The 17,302-nt window shown below is 48.8% G+C and overlaps 1 protein-coding gene across 4 annotated transcripts in view; it reads right to left on the bottom strand.

Moving 5' to 3' along the window:
- The window catches only part of TEX11 (testis expressed 11), an 853,291-nt gene that overhangs the window by 640,892 nt on the left and 195,097 nt on the right, over positions 1–17,302 (bottom strand). For 2 of the 4 annotated variants that reach the window (XM_078640006.1, XM_078640005.1), the window contains one exon: positions 8,121–8,233. In XM_078640006.1, the coding sequence (XP_078496132.1) occupies positions 8,121–8,233 (113 nt within the window). Of the gene's footprint in view, positions 1–7,766; positions 7,840–8,120; positions 8,234–13,617; positions 14,608–17,302 lie in introns of those variants that run through there. The other 2 variants (XM_078640008.1, XM_078640007.1) reach the window with 2 other exon arrangements.

The following is a 17,302-nucleotide window of genomic DNA, read 5'->3' on the forward strand; positions in this document are numbered from 1 at the left end:
AGGCCATTGCCCATCTGACCGAGTGAGCCCCAAATCGCGGGAAATCAATGCCCGCTTCTTGCATGATACTGATAATTGTTTTTAGGGCAAATGCACTGCTGTGTTTCACGTGATGTTGTTAGGATATTGGTTAGTGTTTTTGGTGGTGCTCCAAAGGTGGCGTCGAGAGTCCCACGACGTCAAAAAGTACAATTCGTTCATATGTTCATTCCTCATAGTATTCACAAATTGATGATTACATATTGTCAATATGTTTGACCTCAGGCAATGACTGATTAACAAATCCAATGCATTTCGGGCATTATTGAATGCCCTTCGTCAGGGAACAGACACTAGAAAAAAATATGCATAAACGAAAATGTTAGGGAATGAACGAATAAAAGATATGAGAATGAATTAATTCGCAAAACCAGTGTGGACGTCTTTTTCTAGCAAGGAGACAAGCATGTGTGCCTAAAGGGATGAAGCCAGTGATTCACTAACATCACGTCCAATTATCGCTTCTTGCATGACCCATCTGATCCAAAGGGCTATGGTGGAAGGAGTAACAGCTTTGAAAGGTTTCCTGAGAGTTATCAGCAGTTGTCGCTCACCATGGGGACGGTGTTTCTCCGTCATGCTCTCATAAGCCTTCAGGCAACAAATCATGCACAACTTGGGATGCTTATCGAAGGCAGGATACGACACTACTTTGTAATCCAACTTCATGAGTCTGGAAATATGAAAAGTGCCCCCCCCCCGGGGGTAAAGTCCTGTCCAGAGATGTCGAAAGCTCGTACATCGGACACTCTACTACATGAAACTAGACACAAGAGCATGGCGAGCTTCGCATGATAATGCCTTTCGAGACAAATATTTGTTTGGTTGCCAAGTCTTCAAAAAGAGACAAAACTGTGTTAGAGTTTATTGTACTGTAGGCCAACCCTTTAGATGCCAAAAAAGCCAGAAAATACATGATGTGGACCACTTTGCACCCCATGGGATCTTGATCGTTCCAAAGGCACCACCCAACCCATTGGGTCCAAGCGGACCTGTACTGCTTCTTTGTGCCGTCTGTGCAGGCTGCTGCCAGGGTTCTTTCAGCCTTCTGTGAAACGCCATGGAGCCTCCATTGTTTCCTGAAACCCAGCAGGCCATGACAGGCATCCGACCTTGAAGGAACAGAGGATGGTGACTGCCCTTGGGATCCCAGAGGATATCCCGATCTGGGGGTAGAAGCATTGAAGAGTCTCAGAAAAGTTTTAGAAGAACTGAAAACCACACTTGAGACTTCCAATAAGGAGTGATCAAACCCACCTTCGCCTTTTGTCTGCGGATCTGGGCTGAGAGGCACATGATAACGGCAAAGGGTGGGAAGGCGTAGCCCTCCGCCCACGACCAATCTTGGAGGAAGGCATCTGTCACTGCCGCCATAGGGTCCGGCGTCCAGCTAAAATATTTGGAAATCTGAAGGTCGAGACAAGAAGCGAAAAGATCCACTGAGAAAGGACCCCAAAGAGCTTGCAGTCTCCTAAAGACTCAAGGATTCAACTGCCAAAGGCTGTTGTCTGACCATGCCCATGAGCACCAATCTGCAATCACATTGGATGCCCTGAGAAAATACTCCGCCGTTAATGAGACACTGTGGTCAAGACAGAATGTCCAAGAATCCTTGGCCAGGTCTGCTAGTACCTTGGATTTGGTACCTCCTAGATGGTAATATAATTTATGTTATGGTAATATAATTTATAATATACATGAATCACCATGAAAGGGGTATCTCAGCGCCACAGTGAACCATAGGCAAGCAGCATTAGTATCTGAAAATCTCACTTTTCAGAAGCTTTCTGAAATGAAGGTGGTCCGTGCACTTCCGTCGATGGGAGGGTAGCTCACTCCAATATAAGGGGGACAGATAAGAGAAAGCTTTCTCCCCCCCAGAACGTGTTTTTCTAATGCGGGGCATAGTAAAAATAGATTTCACCCTGGACCCCAAGGGTCTTCTCGGCAGGTACGGAATAAGTTTCTCTGTCAGGTATCTGGGTCCTCTGCCGTTCAATGATTTGATAATGAATGAGATGGTTTATGTAGCGGACTGCCAACACATTATCCATCTTGAGGAGAACACTGCAGGTGACCCTTTTCCTTCGTCCAACACTTCATGGTGAACGATCCCACCATCAGCTCCAAACAGTTGATGTGGAGTTGCTGTTCGTCTGCGGATTATTTTCCTCCTGTAAAGGAGTCCTTGCAGTGCAATCCCCAGACTGACTTGCTGGTGTCTGATTCTATCACCATATCCGGGTTGGAACCAAATATGGCAGGCTCATTCCACGCCTCCATGTGATCCAACCACTACCTCATCTCCATTCTCACTTCTTCTGTGAGCTGAACCTGCTCGGAATATTACAGACCCTTTCGCAGGTGGAAAGCCTTGGGGCGTTGGAGGGTTCTGTAGTGGAGAGGATCTGGGAAGACCGCCTGTATGGAGGATGACAGAAGACCCAACACCATGGCAATCTGACAGAGAGACGTCATGGGCCTGGCCAGACTCCTCTTTAGCTCCCTGCGGATCTTGGATACCTTCCAGGCAGGCAGGCTCAAGGTCTTTTTTCACAGAGTCTATAATGAACCAGAGGAAAGTGGTCCGCTTTGCTGAGGTAAACAGGGACTTTTTCTTGTTGATGACAAAACCCAAACTCTACAGTCAGTCCACTGCCGTCTGGATTTGCTCCGCCAACTGTGCCGGACACTGTTCCAGTAGGAGTAGGTCTTCGATGTAAATTATAAGGCGGAACCCTTGTGCCCTGAGGTACTCCACCACCAGTTTGAGGACCTTGGTGAAACACCAAGGAGCTAAGGAAAGACCGAAAGGAAGGGTTGTGAACTAGTACAACTGATCCCTCCATTTGAACTATAGAAACCTGTGGTGAGAGGAAGAAATGGTGACCGCCAGATAGGTGTCCTTCAAGTCGAAACGCACCATTCAGTCGTCCGGACAAAGGAGATCTTGCATCAGGAGGATACCCTCCATTTTGAAATGGCGGTAAAACAATCAGCCATTGAATTCCTTTAAATTGATGACTGGGTGATGCCCCCGTCGGTCTTTTCCACCAAGAATACGTTGCTTAGGAAACCCAGTGGATGGAGGGAGGATCGGGATATTGCTCCTTTGTGCAGGAGATCAGCCAACTCCCTGTCTACCAGGGTGGCCTGAGCTTCTGAAAAAAATAGCATTTGAGGGCAGGATTCTTGAAACGGGCACCTGTAAAATTCTATGTGGAAACCCCTGATGGTATGAAGGACCCATGCATCTGAAGTAATTCGCTTCCAAAGGTACGCAAACAAAGCCAGCCTGCCCCCCCCACCTTTAATTGGGGGAAAAGGAAGACTCTCATCTGATTGGGTCTGGAAATACCCTCTGGAGGTGCCTCTGGAACCCCAATCTCGATGACCTCTCCTGGACTGGAAGAATTATCCCTGTCTGGGCAAGTCCTGCGCCTTCTTGAAGCTTCTTGGAGGGCCTTGGGTATAAAAAAGGCCGGACGAGCGCTCTCTGCCACGGCATGCCCCAACAAACATTTTCTGGTGAAAAATCTTCTTAATTGAAGCTTACCCCTTGTACAGGCGGGTGAACGTAGCGACACACTTTCCCAACTCCTTGCTAAATGGCTCACCAAAGAGTCCACCTTGTGCCACAGCGCCTGCCTGTGAGGAAGCAAGATCCCTGAGTTTGGGGTCAACCTTTAGGAGGAGGGAACTCTGTCTCTTGGTTGAGAGGGCACAATTTGCGTTTCCTAGGAACACTATGGACTTGCTGGTGTCTGATTCTATCACCATATCCGGGTTGGAACCAAATATGGCAGGCTCATTCCACGCCTCCATGTGATCCAACCACTACCTCATCTCCATTCTCACTTCTTCTGTGAGCTGAACCTGCTCGGAATATTACAGACCCTTTCGCAGGTGGAAAGCCTTGGGGCGTTGGAGGGTTCTGTAGTGGAGAGGATCTGGGAAGACCGCCTGTATGGAGGATGACAGAAGACCCAACACCATGGCAATCTGACAGAGAGACGTCATGGGCCTGGCCAGACTCCTCTTTAGCTCCCTGCGGATCTTGGATACCTTCCAGGCAGGCAGGCTCAAGGTCTTTTTTCACAGAGTCTATAATGAACCAGAGGAAAGTGGTCCGCTTTGCTGAGGTAAACAGGGACTTTTTCTTGTTGATGACAAAACCCAAACTCTACAGTCAGTCCACTGCCGTCTGGATTTGCTCCGCCAACTGTGCCGGACACTGTTCCAGTAGGAGTAGGTCTTCGATGTAAATTATAAGGCGGAACCCTTGTGCCCTGAGGTACTCCACCACCAGTTTGAGGACCTTGGTGAAACACCAAGGAGCTAAGGAAAGACCGAAAGGAAGGGTTGTGAACTAGTACAACTGATCCCTCCATTTGAACTATAGAAACCTGGCACGTAGCGACACACTTTCCCAACTCCTTGCTAAATGGCTCACCAAAGAGTCCACCTTGTGCCACAGCGCCTGCCTGTGAGGAAGCAAGATCCCTGAGTTTGGGGTCAACCTTTAGGAGGAGGGAACTCTGGCTCTTGGTTGAGAGGGCACAATTTGCGTTTCCTAGGAACACTATGGACTTGCTGGTGTCTGATTCTATCACCATATCCGGGTTGGAACCAAATATGGCAGGCTCATTCCACGCCTCCATGTGATCCAACCACTACCTCATCTCCATTCTCACTTCTTCTGTGAGCTGCACCCAACCCGAAACGGATTCAGGAGAGAACGGGGAATTGGAGGCCTTAGCCTACTCAGCCAGGTACAGGATTTTTGTGATTGGGCCACAGACATCAAGAAGCTTGTCCTGGCAGGACTTCCAGGAACTATTGATCCCTTTCTGGGGGTCTCGGATATATTTCTGCAAAAATGTGGCCATCCGGGCATCTATCTCTCGAGTGATCGCCACCTTGCCCGAGAGGGAGGACAGTGGACACTCCACTTGAAGGCACGCCCTGACCTGTTTTTCAAAGGGTTTCCTAAGGCATCCTGCGGCAAATTGGCAGGGGTCCACTGTGCAGAGCGGGGTGCAAAAGGTCCTCAGGAACCAGCATATCGGAAGGAGCCTCTGGACCGCGCAAGGGGGGAGGGGCCCCCAGGGCCTGAAAGGACCAGCCTCATCATTAGATTCATTAGGAGACTCATAATTTTCCTCGTCCAGGCCAACCTGGGGAGACAGGGCATTCGCATCCACAACTGTGTCAGTAGAACCAGGAGAGGGACAAGCAAAACAAGCATTTGCAATGCAATAGGTCTCGCATTAGGAAAGTTTGAGCTATTGGTATTGTAAATGACAAATTTCTTATTTATGTGTTGGTTTTGAAAATAGCGAATTTAATAGCTTTGTCATTTACAATGCCAATAGTTTTAACTTTCACAAATGTGACACCTATAGCATTTGTAATGCAATATGTGTTGTATTAACGTGACTTCGATGTATTGATATTACAAATCAAAATGGTTTTTACATTTTTTTTATAATTAATTCTTAAATTAAAGTTATTGTAATTTATAATGGCAATAGCTGAATCAAAACAAAAGAGTCAAAGATAACACCGGATGTACCAGCTAAAAGTCAATTCATAACAGTAGTAAAGAAAGACACCGTGTGTTAGTTTAGTGAAAGTGCACAAAAAACTTGTGAAAAGAGTAAACACTGTATATTGAGTGAAATGAAATAAAATAAAGTGGGCACAAACCATGCCCGTGTGTTATATTGCAAAGGGTGGAGTGAAAATGCAACTGTATTCGGAAAAACAGTGACACAGTAAAACCAACGTGTAGCACGGTGCGCTCTAAACATAGCGTGTCATGATGCAGGCGATCTGTAACACACTTACTCAAACCGGAAGTGAAGGAATAGCCTGCTACTATATTTCCAACCGATAGCAGTAATGAATCTAAGTCAATGGAGATAGAGCCCCAATGTTAGCATTAGCGATTACAAATAATAATAACCTAATGTGTGGCAAAATGCTAGAAAAATATACTCACTAAAACACTGCTCTAATGTTGCCACGCTGGAGATTGAAACTCGAGATGGGAAATCTAAACAAGACGGAGGACATTGCTGTGGGGAGGGGGGAGGAGAAATGCGACACGGCGGGCAGGGGAGGGGGCGGGGCGGGGAGAGCGGCATGAGGGTGTAAAGCAGCAGGGGCCTTTGAAGTGAAGCTAAGCTTCACTTCAAAGGTGTGGGAGGAGTGCGGCTCAGGCAGAGCGCACGCTGGGGGAAGCTTGTGGGGCGGAGCGGGAAGAGCTGCTGGGGAACAGATGGCTGGCGATTTTATGCTGTGCACGTGCATTTTAGGTCAATGCGCTTGCGCATTGACCTAAAAGCGCACGGGCACAGCATCAAATCGCCAGTTAGTTAAAGTCTGTTTAAGCCCCTATAGTCTCGCTCCGCTCAATGCGCATGCGCATTGACAGGTCGCAAGACCTAAAAAGGCCTTCTTAAAGCGCTCAAACGCACCTAGATCAAAGCCAGGGTCCGAGTTGCGCTTAGGCTCAGGGTTGAGTGAAGTGAGACCGCCCCTTGAAGAGGATGGCTCAGCATAAGCATAGGCAATTTCCATGAGGTGGCGTTAGAAGGGCCACAAGGCCTCCGCAATCGCCTGGTGGATGGAGGCATCCACCGCATCGCAAAACTCGTCGTCAAGAGGGAGGCCCTGTAAAGACTCCTCTAAATAATCCCCCTCCATGTCCATGGCGTAAGTCTCAGGAATGGGGTTTGTGGGTAGGGGACCCACAACAAGGTATAACAAGCCTCAGGGATGAACTATACACAACTATGAATACCTTTGTCAAGCCTAAGCCTATTTGGTTTGTTGACTGCAACAGTCTAGGATTTGATGTGCTGAGTGCTAGATTTGGGCTAATGCCCTGGGGTTGACTCACCCTGGTTGTACTGCGTGTCACCCGATCAAGCCTGGGCGGGGGAATGGGCTCTAGGTCACAGAAGTGTTTGCGTTGCCCTCCTTGACGATGCAATGAGAACTTTAAACAAAGGTTACTGACCCCCATAACAGAGGATGTCAGGTTGTTTCACGCCTTAACCGCGGCGGTTTTTCCGCCGCAGTGCGGGCGTTCCATTGAGTGGGCGGGGCTCCGTCGGCCATTGGCCGACGGCAGCACTGGGGAGGTAGTGCTGACAGGAGCACGTAAGGGGTGAAATAGTAGTACAGACCCATGTATACATGGGCGTCACAGCTTCCAAGCGGCTCGGGCAGAGGCTCAGCGGGGACGCACGTTTGTCAGTATTGGGAAACTGACAACAGTCAATAGCGCGTCCCTCACGTAGCAACGAGACAATGGGCGTGCACGTTGTTAGTGCACCCTCTGGCGGCTCCCAGCTGCTACTGCATTAACCCCTTCGACGCTGATGACGAGCTCAGCTCGTCATGAGGTACGCCTGTCGTACGCTGATGACGAGCTGAGCTCGTCATGTAACGCGTGTTTTAAAAAAACGCAGCGCCCAGCGGGAAAACCGCTAGCGCGCCTGCGGTTAATGCTGCCTGAGATGATTACTAAGTACAGTGCCTGGAGTGATGAGAAAATGCTCCTGCGGTCTCACTCGCCCGCAGCAGAGGCGCCACAAAGACACACATGCATCAAAAATGTAAAACAGTGAATTAAAACATCGAACCACCAGAATCAAATTAAGCTGAAGCACGGGTGACTGAACTTCTGGCGAGCAAGAAAAGAAAGCTGAAGTTACCCAGAAGCCTCCTATCGTTGTGGTCTTCCTGGACAGTTGATTGGTTCACCTTTGTTGACCTTTTCCCTGTGTACTATGGGAAAGATAGTTTTTTGTTCAATTAGTTGAACACTGCTGGAAAAGAAAATTAAGAAAGTAGAGAATAATCTTCACCTCCAGTCCTGACGTAGAATCAGGATACTATAAAAGTATGCTTAAACACCTGTAGTTATGAAAGTTAATCAACCATTGACAATAAAGGTAACAATTCTCTTCCTAGACAATTATCTGAAACAACTACATTGAATACTGTCCTTATTTTACTGACTGCTCTTACTCTTGGATGACAAGGACATTAATGTTGGTCTGAACTACCTGAGTGCTGTGTTCTAGCTCTTCATCCAGGGTAGTGACAGTACTGTATAGTTTGTTAATTATTTCGGACGGATTCAGTGTGCTGTTGTTTGCAACCAAGTCTTGGATGAGGCCTGAAATGAGAAAAGATGCATACAGAGCGAGTCACTACAGTTAAGAGATCGAGGCACAGTAGCAACACTCAGGCGAGTTAAAATGTATATTCTCATGCAGGCTCTTCTACATACTTTGTAAGCTAACACATTATATTGGATGCGAAACCTATTTAATTGAGCAAGAAAATACATAAGTAGATGAAATATTCAAATGTGCGACAGTTAGGCCTATTAGATACCCGCTTCAAAGACAGTTCACTCCATTTTGTAGCAATACATTATTTTGTATTCTGGCGGAATTGGGATTTCATTTTAGAAACATATAATAAATAAAATTGTGGGACTATTTACTTCTTTGATTCCTGCTGGTGTTACTGTTTGCAGTCAAGTTCACTTATATCCCAGTGCCGTCTACAGACTGGGGGATGCAGAATCTGGATCACTGCTCCAGGCTTCCCCCATACACAGGCTTGAAAAGATTGTTCTTTTCTCCTCACATTTGCCTGAGGTCGCCCAGCGTGTGCTACCAATCCAGACTTGTTCCAGGCAGGGCTCTTTATTTTCTTTCTACACACTTCGCCTGTGACACCACCCTGCAGCAGGAGGGCAGGGAAGAACTGGGAGTGCTGCGAGGGACAGAAAAGACATTAACATGGTGGCTGCTTTTGCGCTCTCTGGTTTGTGGGCAGGAGCCACTGGACAGAGTTTTGCAGTTTTTGGAGATGTCCTAGTATGTTTTTTATGCTGAGTTGACTTTTGGAATTGGCACCCGTAGCTGCTTGCATTATACATCCACCTTTAGAAATCCTCCGCTTTCGTGCAGCTTCCCCTTCAAATTTCCACCCTGCTGCCTGGGGTAAAAAAGTGGAACCAAGCCCATTAGTCAGTAGAATACAAATGCAGTTAATTGACTCACTCCCCCACCCCACCACCCCCTCTCCATCTTTCTGTTTTTTGTTTTAATTTGATTAAAAAGCGAGTGGCAGGAAGGACATCGTATTACTCTGCCATCTGTCTCTGCGACTGTCTGGCTCCCAGCATTGCAGCTGTCTGTGAGGCTTGGGAAGAGGAAGGGGGCAAGGGCATCTCTGACCTCCGATGAAAAGAAGAGGGAGAGGGCGGGAAATATACTTTCCGAAGGCTCGGCCAAGAACCCCAAAAATGAAACACTATCACTTTGAGCTGAAACTTAATGCTATACTGGCAATTTTGATGTTGGTGCACACATAAACTTTTTCAAATGCTGAGAACTAGGTCATCACCCAGTGCCTCTGTTCCACTAAATACAACAAGCATTTACAATGCAATGGTCTCGGCATCATTAAAGGTAGAGCTATTGGCATTGCTCATGACATTTTTTTTTCTTTAAATCATAAATAAATGGCATTGTCATTTACATTGTCAATACACACCACTCTGCACTCAACTGCACTCACCTGCACTGCACTCAACTGCACTCACCAGCACTGCACTGCACTCACCTGCACTGCACTCAACTGCACTCACCTGCACTGCACTGCACTCAACTGCACTCACCTGCACTGCACTGCACTCAACTGCACTCACCTGCACTGCACTCACCTGCACTGCACTCACCTGCACTGCAGTGCACTCACCTGCACTGCACTGCACTCACCTGCACTGCACTGCACTCACCTGCACTGCACTCACCTGCACTGCACTCACCTGCACTGCACTGCACTCACCTGCACTGCACTGCACTCACCTGCACTGCACTGCACTCACCTGCACTGCACTCACCTGCACTGCACTCACCTGCACTGCACTGCACTCACCTGCACTGCACTGCACTCACCTGCACTGCACTGCACTGCACTCACCTGCACTGCACTCACCTGCACTGCACTCACCTGCACTGCACTCACCTGCACTGCACTGCACTCACCTGCACTGCACTGCACTCACCTGCACTCGCCTGCACTGCACTCACCTGCACTGCACTCACCTGCACTGCACTGCACTCACCGGCACTGCACTCATCTGCACTGCACTCACCTGCACTGCACTGCACTCACCTGCACTGCCCTCACCTGCACTGCACTCACCTGCACTGCACTGCACTCACCTGCACTGCACTGCACTCACCTGCACTGCACTCACCTGCACTGCACTCACCTGCACTGCACGCACTGCACTCACCTGCACTGCACTCACCTGCACTGCACTGCACTGCACTCACCTGCACTGCACTGCACTCACCTGCACTGCACTACACTCACCTGCACTGCACTCACCTGCATTGCACTGCACTCACCTGCATTGCACTGCACTCACCTGCACTGCACTCACCTGCACTGCACTCACCTGCACTGCACTGCACTCACCTGCACTGCACTGCACTCACCTGCACTGCACTGCACTCACCTGCACTGCACTGACCTGCACTGCACTCACCTGCACTGCACTCACCTGCACTGCACTCACCTGCACTCACCTGCACTGCACTGCCCTCACCTGCACTGCACTCACCTGCACTGCACTCACCTGCACTGCACTCACCTGCACTCCACTGCACTCCCCTGCACTGCACTCACCTGCACTGCACTCACCTGTACTGCACTGCACTCACCTGCACTGCACTCACCTGCACTGCACTGCACTCGCATGCACTCACCTGCACTCCACTGCACTTGCCTGCACTCACCTGCACTGCACTGCACTCACCTGCACTGCACTCACCTGCACTGCACTGCACTCACCTGCACTGCACTCACCTGCACTGCACTGCACTGACCTGCACTGCACTGCTCTGACCTGCACTGCACTCACCTGCACTGCACTGCACTCACCTGCACTGCACTCACCTGCACTGCACTGCACTCACCTGCACTCCACTGCACTCATCTGCACTGCACTCCACTGCACTCACCTGCACTGCACTGCACTGACCTGCACTGCACTGCACTCACCTGCACTGCACTCACCTGCACTGCACTCACCTGCACTGCACTCACCTGCACTGCACTGCACTCACCTGCACTGCACTGCTCTGACCTGCACTGCACTGCACTCACCTGCACTGCACTCACCTGCACTGCACTGCACTCACCTGCCCTGCACTGCACTCACCTGCACTGCACTGCACTCACCTGCACTGCACTGCACTCACCTGCACTGCACTGAACTCACCTGCACTGCACTGCACTCACCTGCACTGCACTGCACTCACCTGCACTGCACTCACTACTCTGCACTCACTACTCTGCACTCACTACTCTGCACTCACTACTCTGCACTCTGCACTCACTACTCTGCACTCACTACTCTGCACTCACTACTCTGCACTCACTACTCTGCTCACTACTCTGTACTCTGCACTCTGCACTCACTACTCTGCACTCTGCACTCACTACTCTGCACTCACTACTCACTACTCTGCACTCACTACTCTGCACTCACTACTCACTACTCTGCACTCACTACTCTGCACTCACTACTCACTACTCTGCACTCACTACTCTGCACTCACTACTCTGCACTCACTACTCACTACTCTGCACTCACTACTCAGCACTCACTACTCACTACTCTGCACTCACTACTCACTACTCTGCACTCACTACTCACTACTCTGCACTCACTACTCTGCACTCACTACTCTGCACTCACTACTCTGCACTCACTACTCACTACTCTGCACTCACTACTCACTACTCTGCACTCACTACTCTGCATTCTGCACTCACTACTCTGCACTCACTACTCTGCACTCTGCACTCACTACTCTGCTCACTACTCTGTACTCTGCACTCTGCACTCACTACTCTGCACTCTGCACTCACTACTCTGCACTCACTACTCACTACTCTGCACTCACTACTCTGCACTCACTACTCACTACTCTGCACTCACTACTCTGCACTCACTACTCACTACTCTGCACTCACTACTCTGCACTCACTACTCTGCACTCACTACTCACTACTCTGCACTCACTACTCAGCACTCACTACTCACTACTCTGCACTCACTACTCACTACTCTGCACTCACTACTCACTACTCTGCACTCACTACTCTGCACTCACTACTCTGCACTCACTACTCTGCACTCACTACTCACTACTCTGCACTCACTACTCACTACTCTGCACTCACTACTCTGCATTCTGCACTCACTACTCTGCACTCACTACTCTGCACTCTGCACTCACTACTCTGCACTCAACTACTCTGCACTCACTACTCACTACTCTGCACTCACTACTCACTACTCTGCACTCACTACTCTGCACTCACTACTCTGCACTCACTACTCACTACTCTGCACTCACTACTCTGCACTCACTACTCACTACTCTGCACTCACTACTCACTACTCTGCACTCACTACTCTGCACTCACTACTCTGCACTCACTACTCTGCACTCACTACTCACTACTCTGCACTCACTACTCACTACTCTGCACTGAGCACTCACTACTCTGCACTCACTACTCTGCACTCACTAGTCTGACTCACTACTCTGCGCACTCACTACTCTGCGCACTCACTACTCTGCGCACTCACTACTCTGCGCACTCACTCCTCTGCACTCACTCCTCTGCACACTCACTCTGCACTCACTACTCTGCACACTCTCTCTGCCCACTCACTCTGCACTCACACTCTGCACTCACTACTCTGCACTCACTACTCTGCACTCACTACTCTGCACTCACTACTCTGCACTCACTACTCTGCACTCACTACTCTGCACTCTGCCCACTCACTCTGCACTGTGCACACCACTGATATCATGGAATCTTCCACCACACTTTCTAAAACTCTATAGTCCGAAGCATAATAGGCACAGAACCAAAAGAAGGGTAGACATTGCTTAAAATAATCTTATTGTATTTATGAGAAGCAAAAGCGAGACTGTGAAATGTGCTGAATATCAGTTTGTTACGAATCAACAGAGTGGAGTTAGAGAACCAAGAAATAGTAATTTAGAATCCGGGTTAGAAGGAGTAGTAATCACAAGCTGAGGATCAACGGGCACGAAACAGCGTGGTGGGCGCGCAGGAGACGCAGCGTGAGCGTGCACATCAGCTGAAGATCGCCGGAGAAGACACCGAGCCTGCCTGCTGCCGTGACTGACCCGCTGCAGAGGGAAAGAGCCCGGTGAGTGGGGGTAGAGGGGGGGGTGGGGGTAGAGGGGGGGGTCGGCAGAGAGGGAGTGGGCAGAGAGGGAGGGTGTGTGTGTGTGTGTGCGTGTGTCTGTCTGTCTGTGTGTGTCTGGTGTGTGCCTGCCTGCCTGCCTTTGTGTGTGCGCGTCCACAGACCCTGGTCGGCTCGTGCACCGCTCTGTACTCCCTTGCGAGCTTACTCGGCGACAATAGTTCTCGTTGCCGAGACCTAAAAAAGTAAATAGTTAAAGGCGATTCAGTCCAAAGTACCTTTGCTGTATTATTGTGTCGTACTGTTTTTTTCCTATCTCCCTTCAGTTCGTCTTTTTTAGGGTCCAACCTAGCAGCGCGCATGCGCTGCTCAGCGAGGCATAGTGTATTCAGTACATGGGCTTCAGGTTGGCCAATTGCTTCTCATTAGTTGTTGTGGGTGCCTTTTAAATTCCTAACTTTTGAATGGTAAATCGTGCCCATTTGTCCCTCCTTGTGGTCTGTTGTTTCTTTCCATAGTGACTGGCCGAGTTACAGGGCTCATTTCTGTCCCTTTCAGTTTGTTTCAAGCACTATTTTTTCTGATTGCTCCTTGACTGCCTCATGTTTTGGAAATGTTGCAAATGCGAGCAGCTGACCAGGGTTACTGATTTCCCCTCCCAACCACAGTTTCTCTTTGTTCTCCCCTTTGCACCTTAGCTTTCGCTTATGATGTACAGAGTCTGGGTCACTGAATTACTCGCTAGCTCCCTTTCACCCAATCTTTCGTTTTTAGCATTAATTATGTTTCACCCGCTCGGAGCTCTGTTGCTCCTTTCTGTAAACAGGGCTGTGAATCTTGTTCTTTATCTGATAACAAATCTGGCAGCAGTGTCTCTGTTCCCGGTGGTAATTCCCCTTTCTTTGTCTTCTAGGCAGTGCTGCTGCTGTGTCTCTGTTCCCAGTGGCAATTCCTCATTCTCAGTTATTTAGCCAGTGCTGCTGGCTGCTTCTCTGGACCCACTGGTAATTCCCCATTCTTAGTCCTCTTGACAGTGCTGCTGGCTGCTTCTCTGGACCCACTGGTAATTCCCCATTCTTATTCCTCTTGACAGTGCTGCTGGCTGCTTCTCTGGTCCCAGTGGTAGTTCCTCATCCGTAGTCCTCTAGGCAGTGCTATAGTTGCTTCTCTGGTACCAGTGGTAATTCTTCATTCTAAACCTCTAGACAGAGCTGCTTCTCTCTTCCTGGTGGTAATTCCTCACTCTTAGTCCTCTAGCCAGTGCTGCTATAAGCTTCTCTGGTACCAGTGGTAATTCCTCATTCTTAGTCCTCTGGAGAGTGGTGTTATTTCTGGATAAACGTAATTATATACAGTGACAGTTAGTCCCACAGGATTTCAGCTATGTTACAAATTCTATACATACTGTTGCAAAGAGAGATTTATGTACATTGTATTTATTTGTTTACATCACCTTCATGTAAAAACTGTGATACTTTAAAACGTTCATAGAGGTGAACACTTCTAGTGCAACCAAAAATTAGGAACTTGTCACACGTAAGTAAACACACCCAAATATAAATATGGTAGACTAAAGACTGAAAATAAATATATTCTTCGAGGACATGAAATTAAAAAAAATGCATCACGTACATGTTAGATGCCTAAATCCAGCACCATGAGCCCAACGGGGGAATGAGACGCCTGAAGTCACACTCTGCGGAGATGCGAGAAAAGCTAAACATTTTTGAGAAATGGTCAATGTCAGCTTACAAGAGTCGCATTCTGAAAGACCCTCATTCCAAGTTTTTTTTTGGCTACTGTGAGGTAGTGCCAGGTAAGAGCTGACTGCCCTCAATTCTGGAGTTCCACAGGGCTCAGCCCTTAGGGGCCAGATGTAAGAAGCCGTTTGCGATTCGTAAACGCCGGAATTTGCAGAATTCCAGCGTTTGCGATTCGCAAACGGTGTTTTGGTATGTATGAGCAAAATCGCAAAATAAGGAATCGCAAAAATTGTGATTCCTTATTTTGCTCAAGCATTTAAGGAATCGCAATTTTGCGATTCCTTAAATGCTATGCATCAAGCATTTTTTTGGCAAATCCACATTAAGGAATCGCAAATTACCACCAACTTGTAGTTGGTGGTAATTTACGATTTCTTTTACAAATGCACTTTTTGGCATTTGTAAAGGTGCCATGTGGCGCTCATACATGCCCTTAGGGTATGTATGTGCGCCATATGCGCACATATGCAAATTTCAGGGGTGCAGCAGGGTGTCCTTAAGACACCCTTGCACCCTTGAAATTATTCTCAATTTGCGATTAGAAAATTGCGAATCGCAAATTGAGAATAAATTCCCATTCCTTCCTATGGGCCTCCTGGCCCGTAGAAATGAATGGGAAATTATTCCTTAATTGCGATTAGCAATTTGCTAATCGCAATTAAGGAATTTTAAGAAATCGCTAAAAAATAGCGATTTTCTACATACATCTTAAATTGCAATTCTCAAATAGCGATTTTTAAAAAATCGCTATTTGGGAATCGCAAATGATGGTGATGATACATCTGCCCCAAAGTCCGATGTTATTTTAATGAACAAGTTACTTACCTTCGGTAACGATATATCTGTAAGAAACAGTAGTTAGTATTAGATTCCTTACCTTAGAATATCCCCAGGCGTCAGTCTGGATCCGGAAACTTTTGCGTAGCAGTACCCCTGCGCGTCGGTAGGCGTCGTCTGCAGGCGCCCCCTGCGGCTCCGCGTCGTCGGCGTCGTGCGCCGTGATGACGTCGCTGGAGTATATAGACGCCGCCTCCGCGCGCTGACGTCAGTTCTTTGCACACAGCTTTTCCGCGCCAGAACACGCAGAGCCATGTGAGAACTAACACTGGTGCCATTTGAAACTAGGGCCCTGAAAGGGATGTCCTTAACCCTAGGTATCAGTTCGCAGAACGGGGAGGATGGGTGGGGCGGTAAGGAATCTAATACTAACTACTGTTTCTTACAGATATATCGTTACCGAAGGTAAGTAACTTGTTCATCTGAAAGAAACAGGTTAGTATTAGATTCCTTACCTTAGAATAGATACCCCAGCAATACCAACCCCGGTGGTGGGTCTGCGAACCAATACAACCTACACCAGAAAGTCCTGGAGGACCGAACGGCCAAAGAAGCCATCCCTCCGGACTTGACTGTCCAGGCAGTAGTGCCTCGCAAAGGTGTGCAGCGAGGCCCACGTGGCCGCCTGGCAAATGTCCTGCAAAGGGACTCCCCGGCCCAGGGCAGTAGTAGCCGCCGTGGCCCGAGTGGAATGGGCCCTCAGCCCAACAGGAGGCTCCTTCCGAGCCAAAGAGTAGCATGCTTTGATGCACAGGACGACCCACCGAGAGATGGTCCGCTTCTGTACCGCCCTTCCCTTCTTCTCACCCACGTAGCCAACAAACAGTTGGTCATCCACCCGGAACTGGCGTGTGCGATCCATGTAAAATGAAAGCGCACGTTTTGGGTCCAGACGATGGAGCCGCTCTTCATCCTTCGAAGGATGCGGAGGCGGGAAGAAGGAGGGCAAGGTGATGGACTGCCCAATGTGAAAAGCAGAGACTACCTTGGGCAGGAAAGAAGGTCTAGTCCGAAGAACCACCTTATCAGGATGAACAGACAAGAAAGGAGGTTTAACAGAAAGAGCCTGGAGCTCACTCACTCTCCTGGCAGAGGTGATAGCCACCAGGAAGGCCGTCTTTAAAGTGAGAAGACGGAGTGGACAGGAATGAAGAGGCTCAAAGGGAGCGCACATCAGGAAAGTCAGAACCAGGTTCAAGTCCCACTGAGGCATCACGAACGGAGTTGGGGGATACATGTGCGTGATGCCCTTCAAGAATCGTAACACAATAGGGGACTTGAATAAAGATGGCTGATCAGGTAGCCTCAAGAAGGCGGAAAGGGCAGAAAGATAGCCCTTGATAGTGCCCAGAGCAGAGCCCTG

This window comes from Lissotriton helveticus, chromosome 4_2, assembly GCF_964261635.1.
Source record: "Lissotriton helveticus chromosome 4_2, aLisHel1.1, whole genome shotgun sequence".
Lineage (NCBI taxonomy): Eukaryota > Metazoa > Chordata > Amphibia > Caudata > Salamandridae > Lissotriton > Lissotriton helveticus.